Source organism: Thalassophryne amazonica, chromosome 4, assembly GCF_902500255.1.
Source record: "Thalassophryne amazonica chromosome 4, fThaAma1.1, whole genome shotgun sequence".
NCBI classification, from domain to species: domain Eukaryota; kingdom Metazoa; phylum Chordata; class Actinopteri; order Batrachoidiformes; family Batrachoididae; genus Thalassophryne; species Thalassophryne amazonica.
In genome coordinates, this window is record NC_047106.1 from 53,332,251 (window position 1) to 53,354,254 (window position 22,004).

The window sequence follows — 22,004 nt, forward strand, 5'->3', positions numbered from 1 at the left end:
GATGGATGTTTCCACCCAAAGTCCAGCACCCTGAGGCTCTATAAGCAATGGAAGGAGGGAGGGCAAGGATTAGTGAGTGTCAGAATCACAGTCCAGGATGAGATGAGGAGCATTCATGAATACATGAGAAAGATACCCCTGCCCCTGAGATCAGCTGCTACACAAATGTTGAAGACAGATGGTGATAAGGAATAGGAACAGAAGATATAATGGAAGAGCAAACCCCTCCATTAGAGGTACCATCAACAGATAGTACATCCCAGAGCACAGCGGCTGTCATCATGGCAGTACAAGAACAATCCCTAGGCTTGTCTACCACAGCCTACAGGGCCAAAGTCACAGGCTCTGCAAATGTGCCCTAAAGACAGTCCAGCACATACTAGCAGGATGCAAGATGCAAGCTGGAGCCACATACACAACCAAGTGTCAGGAATTGTGTACAGGATCATCTGTGCAACATACAGATTAGAAGTCCCCAAGTCTCAATGGGAGATGCCACCCAAGGTGGTTGAGAACAACAGGGCTAAGGTCCTGTGACACTTCGAATTCCACACAGACAAGCAGCTGCTGACCAACCAATCCGACATAGTGGTAGCTGACGAGGGAAAGAAAACTGTATTTGTGATCAATGTGCCAATCCCAGCTCACAGAAAGAAGAAGCACAAGAAAATCGAGAAGTACCAAGGGTTGAAGGAGCAGATGCAGAAGGTAAAGTCCAAAGTGGTCCCAGTGGTAACAGGAGCACAAAGAGTTGTAACCACCAAATTGGAAGAGTGGCTCAAGCAGATTCCAGTCACAACATCAGAGGTCTTTGTCCAGAAGAGTGCAATCCTAGGAACAGTTAAGGGACTGTGCCGAACTCTCAAACTCCCAGGTAGAGTACCCGAGCTTGAGAAACACACAAACCACCCTTTATATATATATATATATATATATATATATATATATATATATATATATACATATATATATATATATATATATATATATATACACACACACACACACACACACACACACACACACACACACACACACACACACACACACACACACACACACACACACACACAGGAGGCTCATCCAAAAAGTATCCAAACTTGTCTTATCCCACGGAAACAAATAAAATGTGTGATCTGTGTAGGGTGTAGGGAACCTTCTTGTGCATGTGTGAATTTTTTCTCGTCCGTAGATAAAATCAGTTGAAGATAACACACCTTAGAGTGAAGACATGTACTGACCACCCGTCAGATTTTCATTTGCTGTAGCAGAACGGAATGACTTGAGGCCATCCACAAGCCAAAATCACCAAGTGACTGACAGAATACAGACTTTGGTCATGGATGACCATTGTGTCACCATATAAGAATTGCGGAGTACGTGCATATAAGCACATGATTGGTAGATTCTATTTTGATGGAGGATTTAGACATGCAGAGAGTGTCACCCAAATTCCTGCAGATGCTGCTAATGGTGGAGGAGCAGCAACGGTGTCTAGAAGTCTCACAGTCGCTTATTCTGTTCAGCTGAATTAGGCTTTCCTGGCCAAGCACAACACTCCTGTCATTCGTCAGGGTCCCTACTCTCTCACACACACTTCTTCCTGCAGTTTCACCATTGATGGAAGCATTATGTCAATCACTTGTTCATTCTGGCTTGTGGGATGGACTCAGCTCATTCTGTCACGTTACAGCAAATAAAAATCTGACAGGTGCTCAGTATACATCTTAACTCTAAGGCTTGCTGCTTGTGACTTATGTGCTCTGCGGATAACAGAAAGTTCAGGCATGTGCAAAAAGGATCCCTACACCTCCCCACCAAATGACAACTTGCACACTTCATTTGTATCGTTGGGGTTAAAATAAGGTTGGATACTTTCTGGATGCACCTCGTTATGCATATTGATATTGGCAAATGTGCTAAATTCACAGTATGCGCTATTTTTCACATTTGACAGACACAACCCTTGTTGCGCACTGTTAGTAACTCAGCATGCAGGTGTATCTTCGAGTGCAATGGTATTTGCGCATGATTTTACGCATGCAAACCTTAAGTAACTCAGTCTCTGCTTGTCTTGTCCAAGGACACAGACAGGTAGCATGAACAGCATTCAAACCCAGGTCGACATATTGGTAGTCCAGATCCTTATCAACTGAAATCCCTGCTCCACTTGAAAGGAATGAAATATATAATAAATGACTGAAAATATGGCAGAATATAACAGGGTAATTGCACAGCTCCTAGTACGGGTGTTGCAAATTGTGTTAGTAACTATAAAAAGAAAATGTCAAAGTATGAGAAAATTGGAGAATGTGGGACCTTCTTGTAAATAATTTGCACATACCATTTATGAGCTAATGTGTTAGTACAAGTGGTTCTTGCATGAGGACCATTGTGAGTATGCACTCCCAAATCACACCATAATCCTGACTGTTGTGCCAGAAACAAAACAAAAAGGGCACATGTGTTCCAAACGCAAGAATATAGTCCAAAGTGATGCTTGTGCATCCAAGAGAACACACGAGAACACCCAACAAGTTATTGTTTTTGGAACCTCGAGTATCTGTTACCTTCTACAGCAGAAAACACTCAAATGTATGTCCATGACAGCATAAGATTGAAATATAAGGCAAGTTCACTGCAAAGAAGAAACAGAGATGTTGCAGTTTTCTTAAATGGTGCCAACTCCAAGAATATACAAGTAACCATGACACATTCTATCCTATTAATGAAAATATCACTGTTTAATTCAAATTGTTTTTGTTGCTGTGACATTATGTTCCTTGCATAACTAAAAGCAGAACTAGAAAAATAAAGTTCCGAACACGACTGCACCACTGTGTTTACACGTTTCAGTGATGCGTGACACATACAATTTAGTGATATTAACTTTTCATCTTCAACTTTCATCTCCAAATATATGACCTACAACCCCTCAAAAATAAGCTGAAAAGAAAAATGTCTCCAGGCTTCTCCAGTAGACATCCTTCAGCAGCACCTCTGTCTGTCTGTCTCTGTCTGATTATGTTTGCTCTCTGCTTTTCTGCTATATCTATCATACAGAATTCATGTGCTGTGCTTAAAAATACAAACCTTGTGTTGCAGGAATGTCAAGCACATTCAGGATTCATCTGAATTTCAATAAGAAATGTCATTGCCGGTGGTGACATTAATAGCACATTAGTTTCTTGCAACAATACGTATTTAGACATTTTCTGGAAGACCTCAGAGGGACACTTTCTCACATTCATGACTGACACTGAAGACTTTGAAAACCTGAGACATCTCATTTCAAGTGTGTAAAAACTGTAAATTAGTTGTTTTTGTTTTCCCTTTAAGCATGTTAACTGATGTTTTGATCCAGAGCGCGACATTTCTATTCATTTCGGAGCTTGGATCAGTGGGGTAAAACAAGAAGAGAGGTGTGTGAAGCTTACCTTGCACAATGAGGTAGACCTGTGAGGTCTTGGGCTGCTGTTTAGTCTGTATGGAGCAGGTGTAGGACCCTTCATCATACACGTCCACCTTCAATGGAACAAACAGAATATTGTTATTTTATATATATATATATATATATATATATATATATATATATATATTTTATACTATGTCAGTGAGAATTCCATGTCTAACTGGCGTGCATTATTTTCGTGTATATGCACAGGTAGTTCGGCGAGTTAAGTCACTGTTATAATCAAGAAACGTGATAAAACATGGATTTCCAAGTGAATTTTAATATTTTTGGCCAAAATAAAACGTCTGAGGAATGGAAAGGTGTTTTAGACTCTGCGTCGTGCATTCAGACTGTATAATGCACAGCTTCTTGTTGTTTAATCTTCACACACACACACACATACATATACATATGCATACATACATATACATATACATATATATATATATATATATATATACATATACATATACACATATATATATATATATATATATATATATATATATGCGCGCGCGTTCACACAAGCCGGGTGGCACTTAGCTTTAAAACAAACATGGCGGAGTTTGTTTTGCTGACGGATGAGGATTTGATGCATGGCATGGCAGACTTCATCATCAGAATTATTTTTAGATTCCTATTTAAAGTTTGTTTTGGATTGTTGAAGTCAAAGCAGCAGTGACGCACCAAAACTGGATTAATTTCTGATGTTATTTTTTCGCTGCACTGAGGAGGTACCAAAATGTAAGTCCTTTTTCTGTTGTTTGTAAATTAATATAATATAAAATGACAAGGATCTATTTTAGTTGTTATATAAAACAAATAATGAATGGGTTTACATTCTTTCAATGGAACAAATATATAATTCACCTCGTTGAATGGTTTGTTCCAGCTTTCACCTCATAAAATATTTGTACCATTGAACTCATAAACATTTATTATTTGTATAATATATTAGTGCTGCCAGGTGACAAAAAAAAGTAAATAAATCAATCAATAAATACAAGCTTTCCGATTAATGAATGTAGATAAGCCCCTTCGGATGCTCACTTGTTTTCACTTTGGGTCACCGCAGCAGATTCAAGGAGGACCTACATGTTGAACAGTGTTGTAATGTAACGAAGTAGAAATACTTCGTTACTGTACTTAAGTAGAATTTTGACGTATTTGTACTTTACTTCACTATTTCCATTTCTGGTGACTTTCAATTTTACTTCACTACATTTCCTCAACAAAATGTATACTTTTACTGTGATACATTTCCCTGAACCATCTTCGTTACTCGTTACTACAATATAAAAGTAGAAGATATTTGATTGGGAAAAGCTTGATTGCAGAGGTGAAAGCAGCTGTGCGCCGTACCGGGAAGAGACGTCTTCTTCAGGAGTCTGCCTTTCACCCCTGCAGCAAGTGCCGTGTTTGACTTAAAACAAGTTTAAAAGAGAAAATAATAATAATAATAATAATAATAATAATAATAATAATAATAATAATAATAATAATAATAAAAGATGATGCGCTCCCACTGAGGAAGAGGAGAGTGGAGGGTGAAAAGGGGGCAATCTGCGCTTTGGACTCCAAACGCGCACACGCCGACGCATACACACATACATGGCTCGGCTAATGCTGGAGTTAACAAACAGAGTGCAGAAATTGTGCATCATGAGCATATTGAGGATAACTGATTGCTTCACAACAAAGAGTATGTTCAAATAATTTTATCACCTCAGCACCTTTGCATATCACTTTTTTTTCTGATTTTGGAATGCAGTTGTAATCCTGGGCTACTGAGAAAAAAATGTGTGGGGTGTGTGATATTTCTGCTAACATATGAAACAAGCTGTGCCAGTTATAAATGATGCTTAAGCCAGGAGAATATCAATGAAAAGACTCAGTATTTGGAGAGGTTGAATTTAAAATCTAAAACATGAAAATGTAACTGGTAGATAAAAAAGTGATGTGGTCCAATATTTATTAAGCTCGTTTTTGGATCAACAAAAAAAAGAAAAGAAAGAATAGACAAATAACACTTTTGAAAAATAATTTAATGAGCGATGGAAATGAGCTCTTGCCTGTGGTCCTGAATGAAAACAAGGTATCTAATGTTTTAGATACCATTTTAAAATAAAATACTTAATTATCATTGCCCTGCAACAGACTGGCATCCTGTCCAGGGTGTATCCCACCTCTCACCCTATGACTGCTGTGATAGACTCCAGCCCTACCATGACCCTTGATGGGAGTAAGCGGGTAAAGAAAATGGATGGAGTGTTTTTTTACTGATGGATACTGTTCATATTGGAATTTAATGCAACTATTAAATTGCAACTACGCAACTAAAATTAAAATGAAACTATGCAATTATTCATTTTCTATACCCGCTGGGCCACATATAGGCAAACAAACACATTCACTCTCGCAATCACACCTACGGTCAATTTAAAGTTTCCAATTCACCTAAACTGCATGTCTTTGGATGTAGATGGAAGCCAGAGCACCCGGAGGGAACCCATGGGAGAGCATGCAAACTTCACACAGAAAGGATGGGAAGCAATCCCATAACCTTCTTGCTGTGAGGCACCAGTGCTTAAGCACTAAGCCACCATGCAGCCCTTCAAAAAATCATGAAAAGTAAATAAAATCAACACGCCCTCCTAAATAAAACCCAAAAAACAAATAATAATAATATGAGCGAAGTGTCGCGCAGCAGCGTGAAGCTCACTCATGGTACAGGGCGTCCTAAACAGGAAGTGCCAATTTTCAAATCCACAGTAAAACAGGAAATGTTCAAATTTCAAACACTTCCTGGATTGACAGACGAGATCTCATGGAATCTCGCAGGAACTCAGTGGCAAGCTCACACTCAAACAGGAAGTGCCAATTTATTAGTCACAGTGAAACAGGAAATTCAAATGTCAAACACTTCCTGGCATGGGTGGAGCTAGAGCAGAGGCCAGGCTGCCTATTAAAAATTCAAGTGGCCAAAGTTTTTTTTCAAAAGAGTTAATGTCTATGGATTATTTGTGCCAAATTTGATGTTTGTATCACCATTTGCAGGATTCCACTCTATATATTCTCTTATCTGCTGCACTATATATGAGATGTAAGATGCTGCTCCTCAGTGTTTCTCAATTGCCCTCAAAAGTATTGGACACTTGGTATTTCACACATTTTAATTTGTTTATTCCATTTCAAATACTTTTTTTTCTAAAATGATCTTCCTTAACTCAAACTGAAAGCAAATCTCTACAACTTGATATAAATGAAATAAAAATCTAAAATCCAGCTTCCTGAGGAAGTGGTGTAGAGGAGGATTAAAGACCTGAAAGTTCAGCTACAATTTGACAGAAAGTACATTTCAGATGAAAGCCTAGATCTGATGTTTTGATGAAAGAAACTTTTGTATTTCTTCATAATTGACGTAAATAAAGTCAAAGACATATTCAGCATATATATATATATATATATTGTATTTCTTGTATTTAAAATGGCATAAACAAATTAAAATGTGTGAAATTCCAAGTGTTCCAATACTTTTGGAGGGAACAGTGAGTGCCCTCCAAAATGAGTGTGGAATTATTACTGTTTTGTTCAAGAATGTTTAATTTTCACTGTTGCTGCACTTTGTGTCAAATCATAGTCATATCGTTTATCATACTGATATGACAATTCAGTAAGGTATATCTTCTATTATACATTCCAAATCTAGGTGGACACTCTACTCGTGTTAACTAAGGTACACCTAAATATCTTTAAAAAAAAAGAGAGTCGAGCCACTTAGGTGCCTGGTCTGAGAACGAGGTTGAAAAGCTTTTTTATCCCATGGGACCATCTACATTAAAAAAAAAAAAAATGCTTAAAGTGGCAGGGGGTTAAGAGGGCTGTACTTTGGGGGGGGGGGGGGGGGGGGGGGGTCAGCTGAAAAGCAAAAAAAGAAAAATACTTAAAAAGGTGGGGAGTATGGGGAGCAGAGCCTCTCCAGAAGCTGAAAGGCAAAATAAGAAAGATGCTTAAAAGGCGGAGGGGGTTTAGTCATGCTCAGGCTCCCAAAAACCATTCTACTGAAAAAAGTCTGAAGGACCTAAAGGACATGGTTAGATGGCAAGGAGCTTTTCCAGGCATGTGACAGGCAAATAAACAAAAATGCTTAAAACGGCGGGGGGGGGGGGGGATCTGGGGGCGGAGCTCCCCCAGAAGCTGAAAGGTTTTTTGCCATGCTAATGCTCCCTGAAGCATTATTCATGTCTGCGACATATGCATATTAACAATAATAATAAAACAAAAGAAATGGAGCCAAAGTGATATGAATTTGCAATGCCAAATGTATTTATTTTTAATCAGAGAGATGAGGATGTCTACATTGCCTGGTGAGATCGTACAATCATAATTGTATTTTATAACTGATTCTGGATAAATCCATTCATCACTGATCAGAATTCATTCAGATAAGTGGTCCTGCTCTGTGACCAATCCTAATTTCCCCCCGTTTCTTTCATTTATTAAAACAAAAGGCAATGAATGTAGTGTTTGTCATTTCCACTGTCATGAAAATGCACTGTCATGACAATGCACAGAATCATGAGTCAGAATCAGAATCATGACTTTTTAGAACATAACTCTCACTGGAATATCAGTCACAGGAACTCGCAAACTAGTAAAAGAATGTGGGACTTACACTGTGGAAAATATGGTAAGTCCTATATAGAGGTCCGTTGGTGCTATTGTCCAATTTAGTGGACTCCACTGAGGTCAACATTACCTTCTGTATACGCAGGCTGTACTCCAGCTGTCCTTAGTGACCAGATCTACTCTGGGATCCAGAGACCACTTGTCTTGACCAGCAAATATGATGTTGGATCGATTAAGGCCAGGCCACCTTGGATACTTGTCATCAACGTAACACCTAGAAGGCAAAATGAGAATAAATAAGTTGCAGAGAAGGAAATATGAATAGGACGTTTGAATTTTAATTTAGAAGAAAACAAATGAAATAAAAGCGTAACTTCTTCCAGTTAGGAGTTGCCTGTGCTCGGGAGGCAACTCCTCTCGTGCAGAGGCAACTCCTGTCTTCTGTCTACTCTCTACTCTCTTGCAGTTTCCATTTACTCCCATGTCTAATTCACTTTTGTTGTCAACTCAACCGCCTTCTCCTCTCTGATAACACATCTCCTTTAACACTGAGCGGATTCCCTCTGGATGAAAAAGGACAAGGGTATCCTTTTGTTTACTTCATGTTGCCCGCTGTCAGGGTATTACGCCAAGTAAGTTGTGCTAAGACATTGCGCATGGGAGGGAAGGGAGCCGGGCGTATGTCTAATGAATAAATGTAAATTGAGAAGAGTCGGAATCAATGAGAAGAGATATCAGCTGTAATTCAACCTGACAGTGGATGCGTCTCACATGCAAATTCCAGCGGCTTCCTGAGCCTTGCTGTTCATTCTACTTTGGAATGTGCTGGGATACAAGAGAGTAGATTAGTGAGGCCGTGGAAGAGGGGTTGTTTTTGGCAGGTGACCCAACTGCTGCACAAAAGTGCTGATACAGTCACCCCAATCTGTTACCCAGTGGGAGCTAGATGTCAGATTTGTTGAGAGCTTGTTCTCACACCATGACTCTCTGCTGATGTTTGTTCCCTTTGCTGGAGACGAGAAGATGCACCATATTTACTGACTCACTTTAACATGCACCTTTGACATTCCTCACTCTAAAGTGTTCATCGTGTGTTGTTTCTGACACCGTCTGGCCACTAATTTGTGTTCTCCTCCAATGCATCTTAAACTACACTAACTCAGCTTACATTATTCAACTAATTCCCAAGACTGCAGGGGTTGAAAGAAGAATCTAATCTGTGATGTCAGAAACACGAACCATCCGAGCCTCTAAATTAGAGAGTGACCCATATAATGCTTGTTCATCATGGATAAATAAGAGTCCTTTCTTCTACCCGATGCAAGGCAGCACACAGCATATTGTAAGTGTCATTTCTGGTTTCCATCTGATGCAGCTGTGGTTTTCATAGCCAGGGCCAAAACTGAGTAAATACTGAGCACAACTACCAATACAAACCTCACCACACTGCTTCACCTCAGGTAGCTTTGGTGGCCACTGTTTGCTGGCACACCCTGACAGCTTGGCAAAGATTTAACTTACCAGAAAACGGCCCACTTCAATCCACTTTCTGTATGCTAGGTGCAGCCTTTCTCTTAAATGTGATGACAGATGACAATCTGATTGGTTTATTTAATGCTATGTTCCAAAGATGCCACGATAATTAAAAGGTAAATCCAACACCTTTGTGCAACTGTGCTCAAGTTTGTGACCAGACCTGGCATCACATGCAGTAAAAAGGAATATGAAGTTGGTCAAACCCCAAATCTACTTGTAACGTATGTCTTTTGTCTTTGACCATGAGCCATAGATGATTAAAACAGGGCTTGACGATTTATTTTTCTTCATTTTCATGCATTTGATAGAATTTGATGTTAAAAAGCAAATTTTCCATTTAAAAGTGGCATTTCCTGAAAAAACAAACAAACAAAAACAAACCAAAAACATTGTGGATGAGATGTTCTGATTATAAACACCATTGTTCCTTCTTGATTTTTCATTTATTTTATCTATTTATCATATTTAACTGGGTAATGCATACTTTATTAAGCAAGATAATACGCCAGTTGTCTTAAAAAACAAAGTTTGTGTCCAAAAATAGCTCTGAGGACACTAAGGTGAAACATTAAATTCAAATTTTTTTTTAGCTTTAAATGAAAGGAAACAGGTGTTGGCCACACCCACGCTCCCTTCAGAGACAGAAATGACTGTATGGTTCCTTCACAAAAGAGCATATAGGCATGCAGCACAGATCGAAGTCTCGATCAGGAGCATATCTTACACGCATGAATCCAGATATAGATTTCCTGAACACAGATCACAGAGATCTGAAACAAGTCGTTTCCAGCCTACAATCTGATTAGAGCAACAGTTTATCTGCACAAAAAGATAGAATTATGGGATTTTACAGCATTTTAACATCAACACAATTATATTTAAGTGCAAACAGAATATGACCCTTTTGTTGTCTGTGATGTTTGTTTCAAAATGTGAATTTAAGACAAAGTCAGCATGAGTAAACACAAAAATACATTCATATTTCATTTACTGAAGAAAAAAGTTATCCAGAACCTGTTCACACGTGTAAACAGTATCTGCCTCCTAATCATCAGCAGCAATAACTGCAACCACATATTGCCAAGTTGACTTCAATACTTCATATTGCTACAGAGGGTTTTTTTTTCTCCTCCCTTTCTTTTTGAAAACTCACTTTTACAGAATTGCTTTAGTTCAGCCACAGTGGGGGGTTTGGGCCATGACCTAAATGTTACCTGGACATCATCCACTTTTAGCTGATGAAGTTCAAGACAGGACCTCAAAGACACTCCACCAAAACTTAGTTTTGTCTTCTCTGACCGATTCAGAAGTGGATTCTTGTGCATTAGATTGTTGTCTTGTTGCATAATCTGTCTGAGTTCGCGTTTTAGATGTTGCACTAGGGATAAGGAGTTCACGGTACCCTCAGGTACTTTGACATATTCAGAATCGGACTTGCTCTTGTGTGGTGGATTGGTGTCTTGCTGCATAACCCAACTGAGATTGATCTTCAGATCATGCCATGATTAGCTTACATTTGTCCTCTGAATGTTGAACATGAAACTGGTGCCATGATGCACTTTCACTCTTGATGGATTAGAACCAGTTTGATCACTGCCTCCTCCTGTCCACACAAGATTAATCTGAGATACTTTTAGTGTTCAACAAGTTATTTTTTTGATAGATATATAGGGTGTCTCAAAAATGTTCCCAAAGGTATTTTGATAGCACAGAAAAACCAATCAATATTATCAGACATTTTCTGCATGACCATGTGGCAAAGCATGTCCATTTTTCTCCCCAATGCACAGTTTTAGTTCAGTCTTTCCTTTTTAATGTTTTAACCCTGTATCTTTTTCAAAACATGATCAATGTAACCTCCTAGTCTGAAGTTTCCTAAGAAACAAATCATCTGTCTCCAGTTTTCTGGAAAACCACCTAACAATTCAAATCTCCTTGCCATTGGCTGGGAAGTTTAGTTAACTCTGAGACTGAATTTTGTATGGAAAGAGATGCAATTGAGCCCTAGGATGCACTGCACAGAACTCAACAATTTTTGTTCTCTGAATTAGGGTCAAGTGCAGCATTTTTCCTTGACTTTAATGTCTTGCAGAACAAACTTTAGGCTTCCTGAAATGAGAAAAAACACCATTATTTCCCAGTAAAACCATTTCCTGTTATTCATATTTCAGAGTACTTTTGGGTACATTGTTTGAGACACCGTAGCAATGTCATTTGGTTGCTCTCTGCAACTAATGATTTTTGCAATTGCAATCCACTTTAATGCGGAAATGTATCAGCTCCTGGATGGTAACCATTCAAGCACACAATTGGCCCATCCCCACTCTGACACAGCCAGGTGAAATATAGGGGACTCCTTGATCTTCTCCAACCACTGGGGTTCTCAACAATTCTCAACAATGAGGCAAATGTGTGCTGGATCATGGCTACAGAAATGCACCATATGACCAAAATGCCATAGCAGATATTCCCTCACAAAGCAAAATCATACTTCTCATTTTAGGTCTTGTCCGCACGGATATGGAACTTTCCCTATACAGTCTTTTTCTTTATCATTTTTCGAATAGTGTTCTGTGAACATGGCACCATTTCAAGAAATATCTGCATACACATGGATCCAGGGAAACCGCTTGAAAATGCTGTAGTATATATGCAAGGCCTGTATGTGGCACTGTAATGCTTCCACAAAAATGGAGGAAGACAATGGACAGTGGGTGGCACAGCTAACCAACAAGTTAGTTTCAATAAGCGTTAATCCTCTAACTGAAAAGTTAGCTTTTATAAAGCTAAACTGATAACCCCTAAAAAATTTGGCGGAACTTAACAGCTAAAAGCTAAACCGAAAATTTCAGTATGATGCCAGTACACTAGCAGTTACTGCCACAACAGAGAGTCCAGTGCTTCTGTCTCAGATCAGCCTTCTCTCAGCAAAAGAGACCTGGTGACCAGAGAGAGGGAGAGAGAGGGAAAAGGGAAAAATAAGAAACATCTTCACACCAACAGACCTGCAGGCATTATCACACGAGTCATGCACACGCAGACAGTTTTGACTTATGGTTAAAATTTAACCAAAGTAATTCCGGACAAGTTATTGAATTACGTCACCTATGTCGTTTTAAACAAAGTGAAAATATCAGCTATATGTGTTTTAGTTTTAAAGTAATGCACTCATTTTGAAGGTTTTCGTGTTTACAGAGTACAGACACACATGCCGCCGTGCATTATGGGAAAATTGCCATCTACTGGCCATCCAGTACAACATCACAAATGACGACAAATTTCAATAACTTTTCTGGAATTAGTTTGTTTAAAATTTTAACCATAAGTCAAAACTGTCTGCCTGTGTATGACTTGTGTGATATGCCTGTAAGTCTGTATGGTCAGAAAAAATATTTTTTTTCTCCTCTTCTTTTTTCTCTGGTAGCAGTTCTCCTCTGCTGGTAGAGGATTGAGCGTTGCCACTCATAGCTGTCTGTCTGCTACAAAACATGTAACAGGCAGGCATGAAAACCTATGATTTCAGACTTTACAAATGTTTTTAAACTGTTAACTTTCTTTACTATACCGGCAAAAATATTAGCGGTCTAAAAGTTATCAAAACTAAATTTATTGGAAGCTAATTGGTACGCTGATGGTTTTCAGTTATCTGAAAAGCTAATCCGCTAATGAAAACATTCAATAATTAGCAGTTAGCAGATTAGGTGGAACTGTGCCCACCACTGGACATGGAACATGCACATAACTGGTGTATGGAGCTAATCAATATAGTAGCAGAGACAAACCTTACAAAGTAAATATAAAGAGTCTTAGTCTGACCTGCGTGGATTCATCATCCTAGCTGAAAACTGTTATCCACATGACGCCCTGTTTTGGAAGACGACGTCTGGAAATGCGTTAATTCTTTATCATAGAAATAATTTGGTAATAAATACAGCGTTCATAAAGAAGTCCCTTGGTGTTTGTCTGCTCCGGGTGTGTCTCTCAGCCTGAGCCAGAGGATGCTGGTGCTTTGTCCCACCACCAACAAGAAGAAAAAATAACATTTTAAAATCTGAAAGACTTTTCTACAATTATTTTATTTGTGTCACAACCGTCCTTTTTTTACAATCAGCATTCACCACAGGCATTCTTCATCTCTTCAGCATTCTGCTAAGAACAAAATATCCATCCATCCATCCATTTTCTTCCGCTTTATCCGGAGTCGGGTCGTGGGGGCAGCAGCTCAAGCAAAGCCGCCCAGACCTCCCGATCCACACACACCTCCCCCAGCTCCTCCGGGGGAACCCCAAGGCGTTCCCAAGCCAGCCGAGAAATGTAGTCCCTCCAGCGTGTCCTGGGGTCTTCCCCGGGGCCTGCTCCCAATGGCACGTGCCCGGAACACCTCTCCAGCGAGGCATCCACGGGGCATCTGGAAGAGATGCCCGAGCCACCTCAACTGAGTCCTTTCGATGTGGAGGAGCAGCGGCTCGACTCCTAGCTCCTCCCGAGTGACCGAGCTCCTCACCCTATCTCTAAGGGAGTGCCCAGCCACCCTGCGGAGGAAACTCATCTCGGCCGCTTGTACTCGCGATCTCGTTCTTTCGGTCATGAGCCAAATCTCATGACCATAGGTGAGGATCGGAACGTAGATCGATTGGTAAATCGAGAGCTTTGCCCCCCTACTCAGCTCTCTCTTCACCACGACGGTCCGATACAGCGACCACATCACTGCAGATGCTGCACCGATCCGTCTATCGATCTCACGCTCCATCCGTCCCTCACTCGTGAACAAGACCCCGAGATACTTAAACTCCTCCACTTGAGGCAAGGACACTCCACCGACCTGAAGAGGGCAAAGCACCTTTTTCCGGTCGAGAACCATGGCCTCGGATTTGGAGGTGCTGATTTTCATCCCAGACGCTTCACACTCGGCTGCAAACCGCCCCAGTGCACGCTGAAGGTCCTGATTTGACGAAGCCAACAGAACACATCGTCGGCAACAGCAGAGACGAGATTCTGTGGTTCCCAAAGCAGACCCCCTCTACACGCTGGCTGCGCCTAGAAATTCTGTCCATAAAAATATGAACAGAACCGGTGACAAAGCGCAGCCCTGGCGGAGGCCAACGTGCACTGGAACAGGTTTGACTTACTACTGGCAATGTGAACCAAGCTCCTGCTGCAGTCGTACAGGGACAGGACAGCCCTTTTGCAAAGGTCCCCGGACCCCATACTCCCGGAGCACTCCCCACAGGGTGCCCCGAGGGACACGGTCGAACGCCTTCTCCAGATCCACAAAACACATGTGGACTGGTTGGGCGAACTCCCATGAACCCTCGAGCCTGATGGAGCATGTAGAGCTGGTCCAGTGTGCGCGACCAGGACGAAAACCACACTGCTCCTCCTGAATCCGAGGTTCAACCATCGGTCGAATTCTCCTCTCCAGTACTCTGGAATAGACCTTACCGGGGAGGCTGAGGAGTGTGATCCCCCTATAGTTGGAACACACCCTCCAGTCCCCCTTCTTAATCAGAGGGGCCACCACCCCGGTCTGCCAATCCAGAGGCACTGTCCCCGATCACCACGCAATGTTGCAGAGGCGTGTCAGCCAAGACAGTCCCACAACATCCAGAGACATAAGGTAATCAGGACGGATTTCATCCACCCAAGGAGCCTTGCCACCGAGGAGCTTTCTAACCACCTCGGTGACTTCGGCCTGGGTAATGGATGAGTCCTCCTCTGAATCCCCAGTCTCTGCTTCCTCTTCAAAAGACGTGACGATGGGATTGAGGAGATCCTCGAAGTATTCCTTCGAGAATACTAAGAACAAAATAAATCCCATTAATGAAGACATGATTCTGCCATTGTCAGATATATCCACTCTGGGTTCTGTTTCAAAAAGTAGCATTTTCAGCAACCAAAAACACCGGCTCCATATGGATGACACACTAATACAATACAAAACTTTTGTGGATACGCCCCGTCTCCATGCGGACGGAGCCTTACTCTCCCTAAGTAACCATTCATTTGACACAAAGTCATTCCAACAGAAACCAAGCATACTCTGAAGAGATCAAGTACCAAAAACATCCAATTATGCCCTTAGGGCACTCACAACCATACACTAAGACAGGACAGTCGTTAGACAAAACAGGAGTGGTGCTGGGCATACCTGTGCAGACACACCTGCACACATTCAATTCTGCACACATTAAAAAAGTAAATTTTCCTTTTACACCATCAGAAATGTTAATACACATGGATGGAGTGAGTCTGTGTGAGTCATAAGAATGATATGTTTGGACAGTTTTTTTTAAGTTGGTAAATGCTCGTGATGGCCACAGGAGAATCCTTTATTGCTTTTATTACAGCTCATCAGTATGTGTGTTAATGGTTGTGGTTGGGTGGTTGGTTTAATTGTGGAACATTTGGCATCCTCCATAAAAGGTGCTCTGCAGCTGCAATGTATTCTCGGATTTCATTGCAAAATTATGAATTTTGTTCTGATTTCTCAGAGACATTGGCTACTAACTAATATGTGACATTGAGTAAATTACCGCATTCAAGACTCTTTTGTTGTACCTTTGCAGTTGCAAATAATCTAATTGTGCTGTTAATTGGTGCTGGCACATATTACGACTACTCTGAAATAAACCCTGCATGTTCACTTAACCCAGAATATAAAATATTGATTTACCCTTCTTTTGACACAGAAAACTCAGTTTCCCTTATTCTTGGCTTACGACTCCTTCACACATAACATGAAAGATGCAGAAACCGGAAGAAAATCCAGGAACATAAAATGAAATGGGGAATCACGAAACACTCTACCTGCTGTCAGGAGAGATGCATGGTCGGACGGTGTGCATAATACACGGTGACAGTTTTGTGCACGCTTGTGTTCGCGTACATGAACACAGTGTGAGCACGTGGAAAGTCACGTACACAGCAGAGGAGGATAAAAATAAAAAACATCACAATTTATAATACTTAATTCCTGTTACAAAGAGCGGATTTAACCTCTACCTAGATGTACACCAGGAAGTAATGAAATGATGTGGATTACTGTTCTCCCTTTTATGTTTTACATGAATTACCTGAAGCGCTCATCTCATGAAGAGCCAGCCATCTCCCGTCTCATGAAGAGTCGGCTTCCATCTCATGAACAGCTGGGCTCTTGCGTTGTGAACACATCAGCCACCAGGGCTTGTCCATTGCGCAGTGATGGGCTATGTGATATGCGTTTTAATTATTACAATGTAGGGAAATCTCGTAGTGACATGCACCTCACAGGGGCATCCCGTGGGGTGATTTCCTGCATGGCACGATATTCAGCAGCTTTGTGGTGCACTGACGCAACAGTCAGCTGAAGCACTATGTTTTAATTTATTCCCACATGAAGACAGCATGCCGACGTCCGCGCTTCACAGTACAGTTATGTGAGGTCGTATCCTACAAGCCAGTACAGGTGTTTCCAAGCTGTGACTTGCGGGCACAGATATCTGACTAGCTGCACGTTGCAGGGGGACGTGCCCACCTCTGTCAGTGGACCTTGGCAGGTCACAGAACAAAAGGCTTACATTCTGTTGTTTTGTTCTGTGATTTGTAATTTATGTATGTATTATTATGTGTTTGTCCTGCATCTGTCTGACGTCTGTGTTGCTAATTTGACACCTTGCGTGCACGGTCACGTCCAGCTGTCACTTGGCAGTCAGCTGACATTCACCGTATGTCTACATCAAAGCATATGAGCAAACCCATCACAAATGAATGAGTTCATGCATTCACTCTTATTTGTTTCATTTAATTTCCACTCTGTCTGTCATGTAAACTACAATTTATGTGGTGGAAGTGACATCAGCCGGCTGGGTGGCTTCACACCGTGTCGCACGCGCAGACGTAGGCTGATCCTCATGAGGGTGTGAGCGCCATCACACACATGTACACTGCGTGAGCTCCAGCTGAGTTGCAGTACACAGCAGTCAGTTGTTTCAGCTGCGCACTGTGCTGGACAGCGACCGGACTCCGAGACGTTCAACCACAGCTAACAATGCTGGATTCATGGTGTGTGTGTTGGAGGGGGGGCACACATCACAAGTCATTTGTGTTGAGGGGGAGGGGGACAACGATGACAGTGACACACTCCACACGCCATTTGTGTGTGTGTGTGTGTGTGTGTCTGGGGAAGGAGGGGTGTTCGGCATAGTCACACTCGTGTGTTGCTAGGTTACGCCACTTTCATGTGGCACTTAGACACTTGTCACAGACAGGTCGAATGTGGTCGCCTGCTGTCTACTATCGTACCAGGTGTGTGAATAGCTACGCCTTTTCTTAAGTGTCCAGCGAGCGGTGTTGGATGTTAGTGTGTGGCACCTAGAAACACCTGCTGAGAGCGGGATTGAATGTGCACGCACAGGGCATTTGCTGTCTTTCAGCCACTTGTGTGCGTGGATGGTTGTAGCGACAGGTGTATGAGGTGTTTGAGGCAGCTCCATTTTTTCAAAAATGGCATGCAATTCCTCCTTCGTATGCTAGTCGGGTTCAATCGTGTTATGTGTGAAGGGGCCCCAAACAAACTCAGAATTTTCACAAAACCTGTTTTCTGAAACAGGCTGCAGGTCATTTCCCCCAAACTTAAGGTCAACGTGTGCTTAGCACGGTCTCAGTGTAGCTAAATTACCTCCCCAAACTTCGTTTGTTTGTCTGTTTGTTTGTTTGTGAACAGTGTGGAACCCACAATTTTTTCATATATCATTATGACATTTTTACTGAAGATTCATATCCTGATAGGCAAGAGCTTATTCAATTTTCAAGGTCAAAGGTCAAATCAGGAAAATCTTGGAAAATTGGAAAAATACCTATCGGATGTTGAACAAATTTTAAAAAATTCATAACTGTCAAAAAAGATCACATTTCTTTCATATTTGAGAGCGTTATGTAGTATGGCATCCTTGAATAACTGACAAAGTTTGATCCGGGTCTGATCTAAATTACAGATTTTGTGGCCATGTAAATTTAACATTGAAAACCTGGTTTAAAGTATATATTTTACATTATATTTTACTCAAATGTGCCCCAATCACTGTCATATTTGAAAGTGAGGTGCAGACTGGCACTTACTATCACCTGACAAAGTTTGATCCAGATCTGATACGGCCTGTAGACTTTGTAGCCATTTGAATTTAATATTGAAAAGCCCATATGATGTACATATTGCATTATGTCTCAATCAAAAGTGCCTCAGTCACTCTCATTTGTGACAATAAGGTGCAACATGGCACTCTCAGTGTATAGACTGTTTGATCCACATCTGATCCATATTGTGGCTATAGCAGATATTTGATTTTAACATTGAAAAGCCCTTTTGATCTATATTATATTTTAGCTTATGAAAAGCCACTTCTAACAGGACTTTGACCTTGAAAATTTTTTCCAAGGTAAAAAATTTGTGGAACTGGAAACTAGTGTTGGAGGAGGCTTGCACTCTATGAGCACGGTCCTCTGGTTTTCCTTTTGCTGTGGCTCTGGTGAGTCAAAAAGATCAATATCAATCAATCAATTCAATCAATCAATTTTTTTTATATAGCGCCAAATCACAACAAACAGTTGCCCCAAGGCGCTTTATATTGTAAGGCAAGGCCATACAATAATTATGTAAACCCCAACGGTCAAAAACGACCCCCTGTGAGCAAGCACTTGGCTACAGTGGGAAGGAAAAACTCCCTTTTAACAGGAAGAAACCTCCAGCAGAACCAGGCTCAGGGAGGGCAGTCTTCTGCTGGGACTGGTTGGGGCTGAGGGAGAGAACCAGGAAAAAGACATGCTGTGGAGGGGAGCAGAGATCAATCACTAATGATTAAATGCAGAGTGGTGCATACAGAGCAAAAAGAGAAAGAAACAGTGCATCATGGGAACCCCCAGCAGTCTACGTCTATAGCAGCATAACTAAGGGATGGTTCAGGGTCACCTGGTCCAGCCCTAACTATAAGCTTTAGCAAAAAGGAAAGTTTTAAGCCTAATCTTAAAAGTAGAGAGGGTGTCTGTCTCCCTGATCTGAATTGGGAGCTGGTTCCACAGGAGAGGAGCCTGAAAGCTGAAGGCTCTGCCTCCCATTCTACTCTTACAAACCCTAGGAACTACAAGTAAGCCTGCAGTCTGAGAGCGAAGTGCTCTATTGGGGTGATATGGTACTACGAGGTCCCTAAGATAAGATGGGACCTGATTATTCAAAACCTTATAAGTAAGAAGAAGAATTTTAAATTCTATTCTAGAATTAACAGGAAGCCAATGAAGAGAGGCCAATATGGGTGAGATATGCTCTCTCCTTCTAGTCCCCGTCAGTACTCTAGCTGCAGCATTTTGAATTAACTGAAGGCTTTTTAGGGAACTTTTAGGACAACCTGATAATAATGAATTACAATAGTCCAGCCTAGAGGAAATAAATGCATGAATTAGTTTTTCAGCATCACTCTGAGACAAGACCTTTCTGATTTTAGAGATATTGCGTAAATGCAAAAAAGCAGTCCTACATATTTGTTTAATATGCGCTTTGAATGACATATCCTGATCAAAAATGACTCCAAGATTTCTCACAGTATTACTAGAGGTCAGGGTAATGCCATCCAGAGTAAGGATCTGGTTAGACACCATGTTTCTAAGATTTGTGGGCCAAGTACAATAACTTCAGTTTTATCTGAGTTTAAAAGCAGAAAATTAGAGGTCATCCATGTCTTTATGTCTGTAAGACAATCCTGCAGTTTAGCTAATTGGTGTGTGTCCTCTGGCTTCATGGATAGATAAAGCTGGGTATCATCTGGGTAACAATGAAAATTTAAGCAATACCGTCTAATAATACTGCCTAAGGGAAGCATGTATAAAGTGAATAAAATTGGTCCTAGCACAGAACCTTGTGGAACTCCATAATTAACTTTAGTCTGTGAAGAAGATTCCCCATTTACATGAACAAATTGTAATCTATTAGACAAATATGATTCAAACCACCGCAGCGCAGTGCCTTTAATACCTATGGCATGCTCTAATCTCTGTAATAAAATTTTATGGTCAACAGTATCAAAAGCAGCACTGAGGTCTAACAGAACAAGCACAGAGATGAGTCCACTGTCCGAGGCCATAAGAAGATCATTTGTAACCTTCACTAATGCTGTTTCTGTACTATGATGAATTCTAAAACCTGACTGAAACTCTTCAAATAGACCATTCCTCTGCATATGATCAGTTAGCTGTTTTACAACTACCCTTTCAAGAATTTTTGAGAGAAAAGGAAGGTTGGAGATTGGCCTATAATTAGCTAAGATAGCTGGGTCAAGTGATGGCTTTTTAGTAATGGTTTAATTACTGCCACCTTAAAAGCCTGTGGTACATAGCCAACTAACAAAGATAGATTGATCATATTTAAGATCGAAGCATTAAATAATGGTAGGGCTTCCTTGAGCAGCCTGGTAGGAATGGGGTCTAATAAACATGTTGATGGTTTGAATGAAGTAACTAATGAAAATAACTCAGACAGAACAATCGGAGAGAAAGAGTCTAACCAAATACCGGCATCACTGAAAGCAGCCAAAGATAACGATACGTCTTTGGGATGGTTATGAGTAATTTTTTCTCTAATAGTTAAAATTTTGTTAGCAAAGAAAGTCATGAAGTCATTACTAGTTAAAGTTAATGGAATACTCAGCTCAATAGAGCTCTGACTCTTTGTCAGCCTGGCTACAGTGCTGAAAAGAAACCTGGGGTTGTTCTTATTTTCTTCAATTAGTGATGAGTAGAAAGATGTCCTAGCTTTACGGAGGGCTTTTTTATAGAGCAACAGACTCTTTTTCCAGGCTAAGTGAAGATCTTCTAAATTAGTGAGACGCCATTTCCTCTCCAACTTACGGGTTATCTGCTTTAAGCTACGAGTTTGTGAGTTATACCACGGAGTCAGGCACTTCTGATTTAAAGCTCTCTTTTTTAGAGGAGCTACAGCATTCAAAGTTGTCTTCAATGAGGATGTAAAACTATTGACGAGATACTCTATCTCACTTACAGAGTTTAGGTAGCTACTCTGCACTGTGTTGGTATATGGCATTAGAGAACATAAAGAAGGAATCATATCCTTAAACGTAGTTACAGCGCTTTCTGAAAGACTTCTAGTGTAATGAAACTTATTCCCCACTGCTGGGTAGTCCATCAGAGTAAATGTAAATGTTATTAAGAAATGATCAGACAGAGTTTTCAGGGAATACTGTTAAGTCTTCTATTTCCGTACCATAAGTCAGAACAAGATCTAAGATATGATTAAAGTGGTGGGTGGACTCATTTACTTTATCATGCTACCATTTTTGTTAAGAAATGAAAAGATGTAGGAAAATATCCTTAACCTTTCAAAGGTCACGTCATTGACGTCATG

General features: G+C 40.8%; 1 protein-coding gene and 1 long non-coding RNA gene across 2 annotated transcripts in view; one reads left to right on the forward strand and one right to left on the reverse strand.

The window, feature by feature from the left end:
* The window catches only part of lsamp (limbic system associated membrane protein), an 888,177-nt gene that overhangs the window by 318,347 nt on the left and 547,826 nt on the right, over positions 1-22,004 (reverse strand). The window contains 3 exon segments of the mRNA XM_034167919.1: positions 3,438-3,525; positions 8,214-8,248; positions 8,251-8,357. Of these exon segments, the coding sequence (XP_034023810.1) occupies positions 3,438-3,525; positions 8,214-8,248; positions 8,251-8,357 (230 nt within the window).
* On the forward strand, positions 1,918-20,213 carry LOC117508243. The gene is made up of 3 exons (XR_004560024.1): positions 1,918-2,000; positions 15,161-15,165; positions 20,202-20,213. It is a non-coding gene; the product is annotated as an uncharacterized LOC117508243 (long non-coding RNA).